General features: G+C 46.1%; 2 protein-coding genes across 4 annotated transcripts in view; one reads left to right on the top strand and one right to left on the bottom strand.

Annotated features, from left to right (window-relative positions):
- The window catches only part of KIF11 (kinesin family member 11), a 30,408-nt gene extending 24,856 nt beyond the window's left edge, over window positions 1-5,552 (bottom strand). Inside the window, exons 1-3 of one of the 3 annotated variants that reach the window (XM_073353889.1) lie at window positions 5,072-5,552; window positions 4,037-4,162; window positions 2,268-2,370 (exon numbers count right to left, since the gene is read on the bottom strand). In XM_073353889.1, the coding sequence (XP_073209990.1) occupies window positions 2,268-2,350 (83 nt within the window). In that variant the 5' untranslated portion in view covers window positions 2,351-2,370; window positions 4,037-4,162; window positions 5,072-5,552. Of the gene's footprint in view, window positions 1-2,267; window positions 2,371-2,706; window positions 3,756-4,036; window positions 4,163-4,536 lie in introns of those variants that run through there. The other 2 variants (XM_073353888.1, XM_073353887.1) reach the window with 2 other exon arrangements.
- IDE (insulin degrading enzyme) overlaps window positions 1-13,267 on the top strand; it is a 183,250-nt gene that overhangs the window by 65,261 nt on the left and 104,722 nt on the right. The gene's annotated exons all lie outside the window — the stretch shown is intronic.

Below are 13,267 nucleotides of genomic sequence, written 5' to 3' on the forward strand. Positions count from 1 at the left end.
TCCGGGGTGGAGCTGGGGAGCTCAGGGCTGAGGCAGAGAGTTAGGGTGCCAGGAGGGAGGGGGGACACTCCGGATGGGGATGCAGGCTCTGAGGTGGGGCCGGGGATAAGGGGTTTGGGCAGGCTGCCCTGGGGCTATGATGGGGAGAGAGGACACCCCCAAGCTCTCTCACAGCAGGACTGGGGCTAGGGGAGAGGAATCTCTCCCGCTGCAGCCCTGAGCGCCTGCATGGTGCTTAATAGGCTGCTGAGCGGTTGCACAGCTTAGAGAGAACTTAGGACAGAACTTAACTTTTGTTACTGGCTTGGTATAGCCAATGGTAGAATAACCACCAGTTTGGGGTGAGCCTGCGCTATTTTTCAGCACTTTGTCCTGCATCTGGTATTCTCAGCTGTGACCCACAGAGGCACGGGGACACTACTCAAGAAAGAGATCTTGGAGTTATCTTGGATAGTTCTGTGAAGACATCCACTCAATGTGCAGCGGCAGTCAAAAAAGCTAACAGAATGTTAGGAACCATTAGGAAAGGGATAGATGATGATAATCATAATAATAAAAAAATATCAATGCCACTACATAAATCCATGGTATGCCCAGACCTTGAATACTGCATGCATTTCTGGTGGCCCAATCTCAAAAAAGATATACTAGAATTGGAGAAGGGCAACAAAAATTAATAGGGGTATGGAACAGCTTCCGTATGAGGAGAGGTTAAAGAGACTGACTGTTCAGCTTGGAAAAGATATGACTGAGGGGGATGACAATAGAGACTATAAAATCATGAATGGTGTGGAGAAAGTGAAGTGTTTTTTACCTCTTCACATAACACAAGAACCAGGGTCACCCAATGAAATTAATAGGCAGCAGGTGTAAAACAAACCTAAGGAAATACTTCTTCACACAATGCACAACCTGTGGAACTTGTTGCCAGGTGACGTCATGAAGTCCAAAAGAGTAAATGGGTTAAAAAAAAAATTACACCCAGGGAGTGGGGTCCAGCTGTCCCCGCTTCTTGGGCACCCCCTACCTGCTCCTTGCTGGGAGCCAGGCAGCTGTGTCAATTTCCCAGCTCCAGAGCTGGGAAATTGACAAGACACCCACCATTCCCAGCCCAGAGCACTGGTGGAAGACAACCAGGCCTCTAGACCTGGTTCCCAGTGGAGTTGACAGCTAACCACCAATGTAACACAGGGTCTACAGACATTGCGTCAGCCTAACTATACTGACATAAACCCTACACCTCTTGTTGAGGTGGTTTTATTATGTCGGCATAGCAAGGTAGTTACACCATGTGGAGGAGCATTTCAGTGTGTACACCTCCACAGTTTTGTTGACAAAAGCGGACATTTGTTGACAAAACTGTGTAGTGTAGATAAGGCTTAAGACATATTCCAAATCTGGAGAGCAGTCACAAACTGGTTCTCCAGAGACAAAAGGCTAGCAAATGGGCCATCACCTGGTTAAGTGGCCATTCTTTGGCAGGAAAGAGGTTAAGGGCGGAAAAATCTACATCTTGACAATGAAACAGGGTGGGGTTCCCATCCACAAAGACTTTCTGTCTCCTGAACCCCTCCTGGAGAGGGCTCTCAAAGAAGAGAGGAAAACTACAAGAAAGGAGAGTTTAAAAAAAACTGTACTACAATGCTGTCATATAAGGGAACTAACTGTTAGGCTAATGTTAAGTTGTCCAATTAGTCTTACTTTAACATAGTTCAGGCATTTATTTTCTTTGAAGGGAGAAACATAATTTGGTAAGTTTCAGAGTAGCAGCCCTGTTAGTCTGTATTCCCAAAAGAAAAGGAGGACTCGTGGCACCTTAGAGACTAACAAATTTATTTGAGTATAAGCTTCCATGAAGTGAGCTGTAGCCCTGGAAAGCTTATGCTCAAATAAATTTATTAGCCTCTAAGTTGCCACAAGTCCTCCTTTTCTTTTTGATAATTTGGTAAGATATGCATTTGCAAGTCTGATGCTCACCATGCTTTGCAAACATATCACGCCTGGGCCAAGGAGATGTCCCAGATTTGAACTTCTGAGAAAGTACTTAAATATAGGGGCTTTAGTTAAAATGTCCCCATAGCTATAACTACCTCACCATTAAATCGTCCCTTCTAATGCTTTACACAGTTCTGACCACAGGAATCTTTGGCAGCCTCCTCACCAGGCCCGTCTGGATGCCGTCCAGCACTCGTCATTTGCCCGTGGCTGTAACAGAGAAGCACCCACCGCCCAGGAGGAGCGGTCACGGGGCCACCGGACCCGCTTACCTGCATCTCAGAACCACCTGGATATTCTTGCCTTTCTCCTCTTTCTTAGCGCCGCCCTGGGAGCTCACGGCCGCCGTCGCCATGGTCTCTGGGCGCGGGGAGCCTGCGGAGGAGAAGGAAGCGGTGAGTACAGACTGGCTGCTCCCCGGTGCGCGGACGGGACAACAGACAGCGCCCCAGCCCGCCCCTGCCAGGCCCCCGAGCGCTCTACAGCCCTGCCCCGACAGCCCGGGCGGGGGAGCATCATCCCCCCCCGCGGGCACCGAGCGGCGCCGTGTCCCGCTCACACAGGGGACCCGGCGCTGAGCACAGCGGCAGCCGGCCCCGGAGAGGGAGCATCGCTCAGCAAAGGAGCCCCGAGCTCAGGAGGGGTTTCTGGGAAAGGGGGAACCGGCCGGCCCGGAGCCCCCCCACCCGCGATTAGCGCGCAGGCACTCACCCTGGCCCACCGTCGCCACCCGCCGAGCTGCTCCGGCCGCTTCCCGTCACTACGCGCCTAGCCAAGGGCGCCCCTTCCCCTCGACAACTTTGAACCGCGCGCCAGCGCCTCCGCAGCCAATCAACGGACAGCCGCGCGGCTCGTGGTGCAGCATGGGACTTATTTTAAATTTCGGGAACTCGGGGGCAGGGTGATACTTTAATTGACGTCACATAGGCGCGCAGACGGCGCACGCGTCGGCCGTGAGCGTTCCGGAGTCGAACACCAGGTCGCTTACGTCCCACGAAGCAAGGGGTGCTGGGAATGGTGGTCCCCCTCCCCGAAGCACTGCATGCTGGGAGTGGTAGTGTCTGCCTGCAAGCGGTCACTTGGTTCCGAGAAGTGACGTGTTGCGCTGCGTGCTACGGCGAATCTAGCCCTCTGCAGTCGGATCGGACACTGCGCGCTCTGCACTGTCGCCTCGCGGCAATTGTATAAGTGTTGTCGGGGGAGGGCTTGTGGGCATTACTGCACCTGTATTCGGTGGTTGTAAAGGTACTTGAGTCACAGGAAGCCCATGCAATGTTCCTTTCCTTACGGCCAGACCACTGAACAGACGCTCCTGTCATTCAGTGTCTACTCCCTCCCTACTCCTTGTTGTACCGCAGGAAGCGGAACAAGGAGGCTTTTCTACCTTTTAACAAACCATGTTTTTAGATCTATTACAGTATAAGGGTCTACTTTCCACACAATATAGTGGGAGCAGCTGTCTCTCACTGACTTGCTTTCAGACAGCAGTTTCATTACTAAAAGGAATAGGTATAGCATAAGAGCCTGCATAAACTAGAACTACACAATGAGGAGCGTTGCTAGAATCCTGAAGAGCTGGAGCGAGGGGCAACGAGGTGCAGTCTCTGGATCAGAGGTCCTTCACGGAGGACACAGACAAGAGAGAATGGATTGGAATTTTGCAAGGGTGCATTTTTATTTGGCAAATGGTGACATGACAAAGTAAATAAGGAAGTGCTATTTACTCCTCATAAAACAAGAACAAGGGGCCACCAAATGAAATAAATAGGTAGCAGGTTTAAAACAAACACAAAGTATTTTTTCATGCAATGCACTGTCAACCTCTGGAACTCCTTGCTCGAGGGTGTTGTGAAGGCCAATACTATAATGGGGTTCAAAAGGGAGTTAGATAGATTCATGGAAGATAGGTCCATCAATAGCTATTAGTCAGGGTGGGCAGGAATGGTGTCCCTAGCCTATGTTTGCCAGAAGTTGGGCTTGGGTGACAGGGCATTGATCACTTGATGATAACCTATCTGTTCATTCCCTTTGGGGCACCTACCATTGGCCAGTGTCAGAGGACAGGATACTTGGCTTCATGGACCTTTGGTCTGACCCAGTATGGCCGTTCTTGTGAAACAGCTTCATCGCTACCTGCTCCCACTCCTCTTAAGAGTTAAAACAATGTCTGCAAAAACCAAAGATATTGCAGTCTCATGCAAAGGCACTAAGAACAAGGCATAGGAATCATGCATATATGATATCTTCATATATAAAAGGCCATTACTGTTGAGCTACTAGTCCAATCCTAAACAAAAGGTCCTGGCTCATTCTAAAAATAGGCTGAGGACCGCAAAGACCAATAGAGACTTTACACTAATTCATACAAGTTTAATTTGCAGCATTTCTGAGGCAGCATTACCTATTGGCTTCCACATAACACTTGAGTGTAAGGGTGTCACTAAAATGAGATACAATCTGTTTATACATTACATATAAAAATACTACATTAAAAGAAAATTTGCGTGCAAGTCAAAAGTTAGTAATGCCAGATTCACTTACCCTTGCAATCTTAATTCTTCCCCTTTGTCCATCAAACCTCTGTACTGAATGAGGCAGGGATCATGTAGAAAAAGCATGTAATCATGTCATTAAAAACTGTATCATAAAGGGTATATGCATAAGGTGTCAAATTAGGCTGTACAGGAGATGCTAGCGCTGGCATTTCCTAACTTCCTAGTTTTGCAAACCAAACTTTGCAACCAAAATAACTTTCTTTTAATGTAGGTTTTTGGTGTGTAATTTCCTAGGCATGGTGTATTTTCTTTAATTTTTTAAGGAAAACTAAAATCACAGAAACAAATTCTGGCTGGTTTATGGAAAGAGGCATCCAAATGGGAAAACTAATAGATACAAAAGCAACACTGATTGCAACTATATTCTGATTGAGTCCATCCTTATTCACAGCCACCTTATTCATTCTGTACCTGCTAAGCGTAAAAATAATTTGCATAGGGAAGTGTATCAGGGCTATGGCCTGATCGAGGTAGCAACAAGTATATGTACATAAACCTGTAGATTATATGCCATCACCTACACTTTATAACAATCCCTTTGCAATATTCACTGTGGAGGAAAATTAACTTCTACCTTCTGCTCCAACTTCTCGCTGCAGTTTCTTCTTTGGTATGTAAGTATGTACAGCTGCGATGGAATGTCAGAATTTGGCTTATAATATAAAATAAGACAATTACTAGAAAAATACATGTTCTGTAAACAGGTTAGAGACCATTCAAACTCCCAATTAAACCACAGGAATCTATTTTAATGGGAATTGGATCAGGCCTTTCTGTATTTAGTTCTTGTCTCTGCTAGGAAAAATGATACTTTAGTCAATCAAGCTAACTCAACATGATTGAAAAACCCAATTTAATACAAGTGTAGACCCAGGTTAACACCTTTACCTCTATTTAATAGGTCAGTTTATAACGTAAGCAGAACCTTTTTTCCTAGTCTAGGCAAGACAGAAGACACAAGCTGACCCTAAAAAATGTATGTCAATTATAGCAAACATGTTTCATTTATTAAAAAAATAGAAGTTACATAGAAAAATTAAAGATCAAAAATACAAAAATATCAAAATAAAGTTATTCAGACTAATTTAAATAATATATTGTTTTCTGTGGTGATGAACATAAACATTTGTTGAGCAAACAGATAAATACTGACTGAACATCAGAATGGCCATATTAGTCAGATCAATGGTCCATCTAGCCCATTACCCAGTCTACTGACAGTGGCCAGTGCCTGATGCCTCGGAATGAATGAACAGAACAGGGCAATTACTGAGTTTTCCATCCCCTGTTATCCAGCTTCAGCATTTGGCAGTCAGAGGTTTAGGGGCATCCAGAGCATGGGGTTGCATCCTTACCATTTTGGCTAATAGCCACTAATGGACCTATTCTCCATTAACTTATCTAATTCTTTTTTGAACCCAGTTATACTTTTGGCCTTCACAACATCCCATGGCAATGAGTGCCACAGGTTGACTGTGCATTGTGTGAAGAAGTACTTCCTTTTGTTGATTTAACTATTAATTTCATCGTGTGACCCCTGGTTCTTGTGTTATATGAAGAGGTAAATAACACTTCCTTATTCACTTTCTCTACATCATTCATGATTTTACAGACCTCTGTCATAATCCCCCTTTGTTTTTTCAAAGATGAACCGTCCCAGTCTTTTTAATCTCCTCTCATATGGAAGCTGTTCCATACCCCTAATTCATTTTCGTAGTCCTTCTGTATCTTTTCCTTTTCTAATATATCTTTTCTGAGGTGGGGCTACCAGTACTGCATGCAGTATTCAAGGTGTGGGCATACCACGGATTTATATAGTGGCATTATGATATTTATTGTTTTATTATCTATTTCTTTCCTAATGGTTCCTAACATTCTGTTGGCTTTTTTGACTGTTGCTACACACTGAGCGGATGTTTTCAGAGAACTATCCACAGTGACTCCGCAATCTCTTTCTTGAATGGTAACAGGTAATTTAGACCACATAATTTTGTATGTCTAATTGGGATTATGCTTTCCAATGTGCATTACTCTGCATTTATCAACACTGAATTTCATCTGCCATTTTGTTGCCCAGTCACCCAGTTTTGTGAGATCCCTGTGTAATTCTTTGCAGTCTGCTTTGGACTTAACTATCTTGAAGAGATGCCTTCATCAGTAGAACTTCACCTAAATGAGAAGCCAGATGGCGTAGGCAGCACTGCTACCAGGTTGATGTAATATACTTAGACTTCTGTCAGGTATTTGACTTGGTACTACACAACAATTTGATTAACAAACTAAAATGATATAAAATCAACATGATACACATTAAATTGATTAAAACTGCTTAACCAATAGGTCTCAAAATGTAATGGTAAATAGGGAACTGTCATCAAGTGGGTGTGTTTCTAGTGGAGTCCCAAACAAAGCAAATTCTGGCCATATGCTATTTAACATTGAGCTTGAAGAAAACACAAAATAATTACCGATAAAACTTGTAGATGACACAAAGACTGGAGGCATGACAAATAATGAAGTTCACTGATAGAGCAATCTGGGTCACTTGCCAAGCTGGGTGCAGGCTAAAAATATATGTTTCAATAAAGCCAAATGTAAAATTATATATCTAGGAAAAAAGAATGTAGGCCATACTTACAGAAAGGGGGACTCTCTCCTGGGAAATAGTGACTCGGAAGAAGATTTGTGAGTTATTATGGATAATCAGCTGAATATGATTACAATACTATTACGCTCCAGCCAAAAGGGCTAATGCAATACTTGGATGTATAAACAGGAAATATCAAGAGCAGGAGTAGAAAGATTATATTACATTACCTCTGTATTTGGCACTTGTGCAACCACTACTGCAATACCTTGTCCAGTCTGGAATCCAAAATTTAAGAAGGATGTTGAAAAATTCGAGATGGTTTGGAGAAGAGTTAAGAGAATGATTAAAGAATTGGAAAAAAAAGGAGCTCAATCTATTTAGCTCACCAAAACGGTTAAGGGGTGATTTGATCACAGTGTATAAGTACCTACCTAGAGCAAAATTTGATAATAGAGGGCTATTTAATCTACCAGACAAAGGCATAACACGATCCAATGGCTGGAAGTTGAAGCTAGACAAATTCAGATTAGAAAGAAGCATAACAGTGGTTAATTAACCACTGAAACAACTTACCAAGGCCTATGGTGAATTCTCCATCACTGGAAATTTTTGAATCAAGATTGGATGTTTTTCTAAGAAACCCACTCTAATTCAAACAGGAATTAATTCAGGGAAGTCCGAGGGCAGGGGCGGGCAAACTTTTTGGCCTGAGGGCCGCATTGGATTTCTGAAATTGTATTGAGGGTTGGTTAGGGAAGGCTGTGCCCCCGCCTCCTATCCACCCACCCCCCCCGGCTTCTTGCCCCCTGATGGCCCCCCGGCGACCCCTGCCCCATCTACCCCACCGCTCTCTGTCCCCTGACCAACCCCGGGCCCCCTGCCCCATCCAACCTCCCCTCTCCTTTCTGACTGCTCCCCAGGACCCCTGCCCCATCCTACCACCCCTTCTCCCTGACTGCCCCCCAACCCCCCCGCCCCTAACTACCTACTGCCGCCCCATCCAACCCCCTTCTCCTTCCTGACTGCCCCGGGACCCCTGCCCCATCCACACATCCCCGCTACCTGTCCCCTGACCGCCCCCGGAACCCCCTCCCCTGACTGCCCCCCACTGCCGCATCCAACCCTGCCTCTCCTTCCTGACTGCCCTCCTGGGACCCCTGCTCCCTGACCACCCTGAACCCTATCCACACCCCCGACCCCTGATCACGCCCCAAACTCCCCTGCCCTCTAGCCAACGCTCCCCCCCGCCCCTTTACCGTGCTGCCTGGAGCACCGGTGGCTGGTGGCGCAGCTGCCCCAGGACAGGCAGCCACACCACGCAGCACAGAGCACCGGGTCAGGCCTTGGCTCTGAAGCTGTGCTGCCCCAGGAGCTCGTAGCCCAGAGCATTGCACTGGCGGTGCAGTGAGCTGAGGCTGCGAGAGAGGGGCAACAGTAGGGGAGGGGCCGGGGGCGAGCCTCCCAGGCCAGGAACTCAGGGGCCGGGGAGGAAGGTCCCACGGGCTGTAGTTTGCCCACCTCTGTCCTAGGGCCTGTGTTATACAGTAGGTCACACCAGAGGATCACAGTGGGCGCTTCTGGCCCTATAAACTATGAATGGGAATAAAAGTAATTGTTTATTTTTCAATTAACACTGTAATGGGGTTGAATCTACAAATAAAAAAAAAAGTATTAATGATCTCAAACAAAACAATCGGTACACAAGATCTGACAATACAATGTAGCTGTCTGCAACTTGAGGTCACGGGAAACTATTTCTAGCTTCTGAGGAGAGAAATCCAAATGGGCAGCATTGTTCCAAACTACAAGTATTGTTGACCTAGCTGAAAAAGTAATACAGAGGGCAGTTCTACACTGGAAGTGCTACATTGGCAGAACTGCACTGAAGCAGCTGTGCCACTGTAGTGCGTCTGGTGAAGATGCTCTATGCCGACGGGCGATGAAAACTATTTTATCAAGAAAAGGTGCTCTTTAATGAAGTGTAAGTAAGCATATTATAGCAGGAAAAAAGAATTTGATTCAAATCTTCAAGGCTGAAACTGGTTAGGTTCTCTGTAAGCAGAATTAGCATCCCCCATGAAGTGTGTCAAGCACAATGTTATACCTACACACAGTTATATACTGGTATAGTTAGCTCAGGTGGGGGTGTGGTTTTTTACCAGTATTGCTGTAATCAATACAACTCCTAATGTGGATGCAGTTATGCTGGTGTAAAAGTGCCTTATATAGTTTATTCCCCTTCCTGTATGGGAACATCTATACCACCATATGAAATCTTTACACCTGTATGGCCACACTAGAGGAGATCATATCACTTTAACTACACCATAACAAATAACGTGGTACAACTTGTGTGTGTAGACCAGGCTTTAGAGAAAGAGAAAAGCAAAGATGTTTCTGTAGCAAGAACAGAAGTAAAATATTTTCCCTACATTTAGCCTACTTTCTGATAGTATACAACTGTTCAGCGAATCTAATTTGTACTAAGACTATTGTTTAACACCTTCTGTTTTCTATATGGCTGTATAGTCTAGAAGCTAGTCTACGCTTAAAATTTGGATTGACATAGCAACAGCACTCAGGGGTGAGTAGTAAGGTACTACTTGATCCCTAGCTGCAGTTAGAGAATCATATTATAGTAATTCATAGATTCATAGATATTTAGGTCAGAAGGGACCATTATGATCATCTAGTCTGACCTCCTGCACAACGTAGGACACAGAATTTCACCCACCACTAGGAATGCTTTTCTTCACCTGCTCCTGCCCAAGACATTGCTACCATTTCTCTTGGCTGTGAACCTGATAAGGATTTGATTCATGCCTTTGTCACCTTAACACTGAATTACTGTAATGTGCTTTATATTGCACCACACTTTAATCCTGAAACTTGAGTTGATGCAGAAGGTATTAGAAAGTGTCATGTTACTGGGATCATGTGACCACTGTGTTCTACACTGGTTGTCTATTGCTTTTTCAAGTGGAATTTAAGGTATTGGTTTTAGCCTGTAAAATCCTAAATGACTTGAAACCTGCCTCCTTAAGGGATCACTTCTCCAGTGCCATACTGCTGCAGTTATGGTCAGCAAAGGTGATACAGTGGGAGTCTCCGTCAGTTAACAGACAGCTGGTGGTACACCGTTCTCTATAAAGGGCACTAATTTTTGAATAAGGTTCCACAGTTGGTCTGAAATAATTCAGAATTCTTGATGTTTAGGGCATACTGCAAAGCCAGTCTTTTTACCCAGGGATTTGAAGAAGGTGGTAGGGCCATTTTTTGTGAGGGATGAGAGTTTTAGTAGGAAAAGTCCTGCCTGCTAAGCTATATTAGGAGAGGATTTTTGCTGGAATTTCCCCCTCAAACTTCGCTCCTGATTTTATATTGACTGCATTTTTTAATAGTGTCAAAGGTGCCTAGAATAGTAGATGAGAGCCGTTTTATATCATTATAAATTAAAATAAATAAGATCTACATTGTGAGATAATGATCTACCCTGAATAAGTGTCAATGCCTTGTTGCACTGCACCAGCAGAAGCCTGGAATGGAGATTGTGACTTAGTTCCAGGTTTCTTAACTGACCTTCTTTTTCTTTCTGACCTTCCCTGCCCCCAGTGCTATAAAAACTCCATGGCCCACCAGTGTCACAATTACTGGTTTTCTATGTATAAAAGCCAGCGTTGGCGTGAGGGGGTAGCAAGTAGGGCAGTTGTCTGGGGCCCCATGCCATAGGGGCTCCCGCAAAGCTACATTGCTCAGCTTTTGGCTTCAGCCCCAGGTGGCGGGGCTCAGGGCCCCTGGGCTTCAGCCCCATACAGTTGGGCTTCAGCTTTCTGCCCTGGGGCCCCAGTGAGTGTAATGCTGGCCCTGCTTGGGCACTGACTTAGTTCACATCAACACTCCAGAATTCTGCTGCACTGGTCACGGATGTGAAGAGGTGGGATCCTTGACTGACACAGCCGTGCTGGCCAAAGGCCCTAGCATATATGCAGTTATACTTTTGCCAGTATAGCTTATTTTGCTCAGTGTGTGTGTGTACAGAATAAACTACCAGCAAAAGGACAGGTTTGCTCGTATATGCATTGGCGCTGAGTTTCTAATCTGCTCCCCCTGGCCACGCCCTCACTCCACCCCTTCCCCCAATGCCCCAACCGTGCCCTGCTTCTTCCCACCCTGACTCCGCCTCCATCCTGCCTCTTCCCCACCCAGTTCCGCCCCCTCCCTTGAGCGCGCTTCACCCTCGCTTCTTCTCACCTCCCCCCAGCACCTCCTGATGCTGCGAAACAGCTGTTTGCAGCTTTAAGTAGGGCCATCGATTAATTGCAGTTAACTCATGCAGCAGGTGGTAGGCGCTGGGAGGGAGAGTGAGGCGCTGATTGGTGGGGCCCACCGGGGGGGCAGGAGGCGTTGTGGGGAGGGAGAGGCATTGATGGGGGGCCTATGAGTTGGCGCCTATGAGTATATGCTGTGCCTACAATAGGAGTGCTTTGACAGTATAATATAATATTGCCAGTATACCTATATCGTCAGAATGTTCCTAGTGTAGGCATGGCATAAGACAAGAGCGTGACTCTAGGGCCTGGTTTACATTAAAAATTCAGACTGATATAGCTACAGCACTCAGGGTTGTGAAAAATTCTTGCCCCTGAGCACCACAGCTATGCCAATCTAACCTCTGGTTAGAAACACAGCTAGGTTGATGGAAGAATGCTTCTGTTGACCTAGCTACCACTGCTCGGGGAGGTGGAGTTCATACAGAGCTAGAAAATCGCTCTCTCTCATAGGCGCCGACTCCGTAGGTGCTCCAGGGCTGGAGCACCCACAGGGAAAAATTAGAGGGTGCTCTGCACCCACTGGCAGCCAAGCTCCCTGCCCCGTATCCCTCCACACCTCCTCCTCTGCCTCCTCCCAGCCCATCCCGTCTCCGCTCCTCCCTCCCTCCCAGTGCTTGCTGCTGCCAAACAGCTGTAGCAAGCTCTGGGAGGGAGCGGGGAGGAGTGGGAATGTGGCGCACTTAGGGAAGAAGGCGGGGATCTGGGGAATGAGTCGAATAGGGGCAGGGAGGGGGTGGAGACTTTGGGGAAGGGGTTGGAATGGAGGCGGGAGGGGGCAGGGCAGGGGTGGAGTCGGGGTGGGGCCGGGAGCAGAGGGTGGTTGAATACTCACCGGTGCCAGAAGAAGTTGGCACCTATGCTTTCTGTCACCGTAGAATGCACCTATGCTATAGGGTTACAGTGGTATAACTGCAGCACTGCCGCTTTAGCCACTACAGTGTAGATAAACCCTGGGTCACAATCTCACTTCTTGTTCTCCTGCTGCTTCAAGGAGGGAGTAAACTGCACCAGATCTATATCCACCACTATGCTGCTTTGAGCACTGAGAACAGGGATTGAGCTGAGACTCTACATTCGACCTTCTGTCTTGATCCCTCCCAACCACCTGGGTCTTGTCTACACTAGGAAAAATAAGGTGTGTTCTTAACTCAAGGAAGTTAACTCAAAGTAAAGTCCCCAAGACAAGGCAGTTTGTAGGTTTTACATGAGTTAGCAGCAAGTCAGTCTGAAGTCTAAGCTTCCCCACAGGAGCAGCATAGCAGATTCACAGGGCTATGATGTAACCGTGGTGGCGCACAGAATGGACTTCCATTTTGAAAAGTCCCTCGCAAGTCGTCTTCTTTCAGCCAAAGTCAGCATGAGAGGATTTAGCTTTCCTAAATCCCTCAAAAATGCATCTTCTAGCCTACTTTGATGTTGGCCTTGTGCTCTACTTCCTTCAATCTCAGCTCTATAAACCTTTTGTATAGTGTACCTTCTTCTGCACATTGCACATGACCCCACCATTGCAGCCATCTTGCTTTCAACTAGTGCAAGACTGCAACTTGCCAGGATTGTCTAAGTATCTCTTTGTTTGTGAGAAAAATCATACAATGGATATTAAGAATATGCCTGAACTTTTAACACTAATAGGGTTTAGTTTCCTCTCTTCAACTTTTTAACAGCTATGTTTCTGTTCCATATAGCTGAGTTGTCATCACTACCACACTGAACATTCATATCTTCATTGGCCTTTGAAGATGCTGAATGCCACTGATACAAGACTGAACCAACACATGACTTCTTCAGTTACAGAA

This window comes from Lepidochelys kempii, chromosome 7 (assembly GCF_965140265.1).
Source record: "Lepidochelys kempii isolate rLepKem1 chromosome 7, rLepKem1.hap2, whole genome shotgun sequence".
NCBI classification, from domain to species: domain Eukaryota; kingdom Metazoa; phylum Chordata; order Testudines; family Cheloniidae; genus Lepidochelys; species Lepidochelys kempii.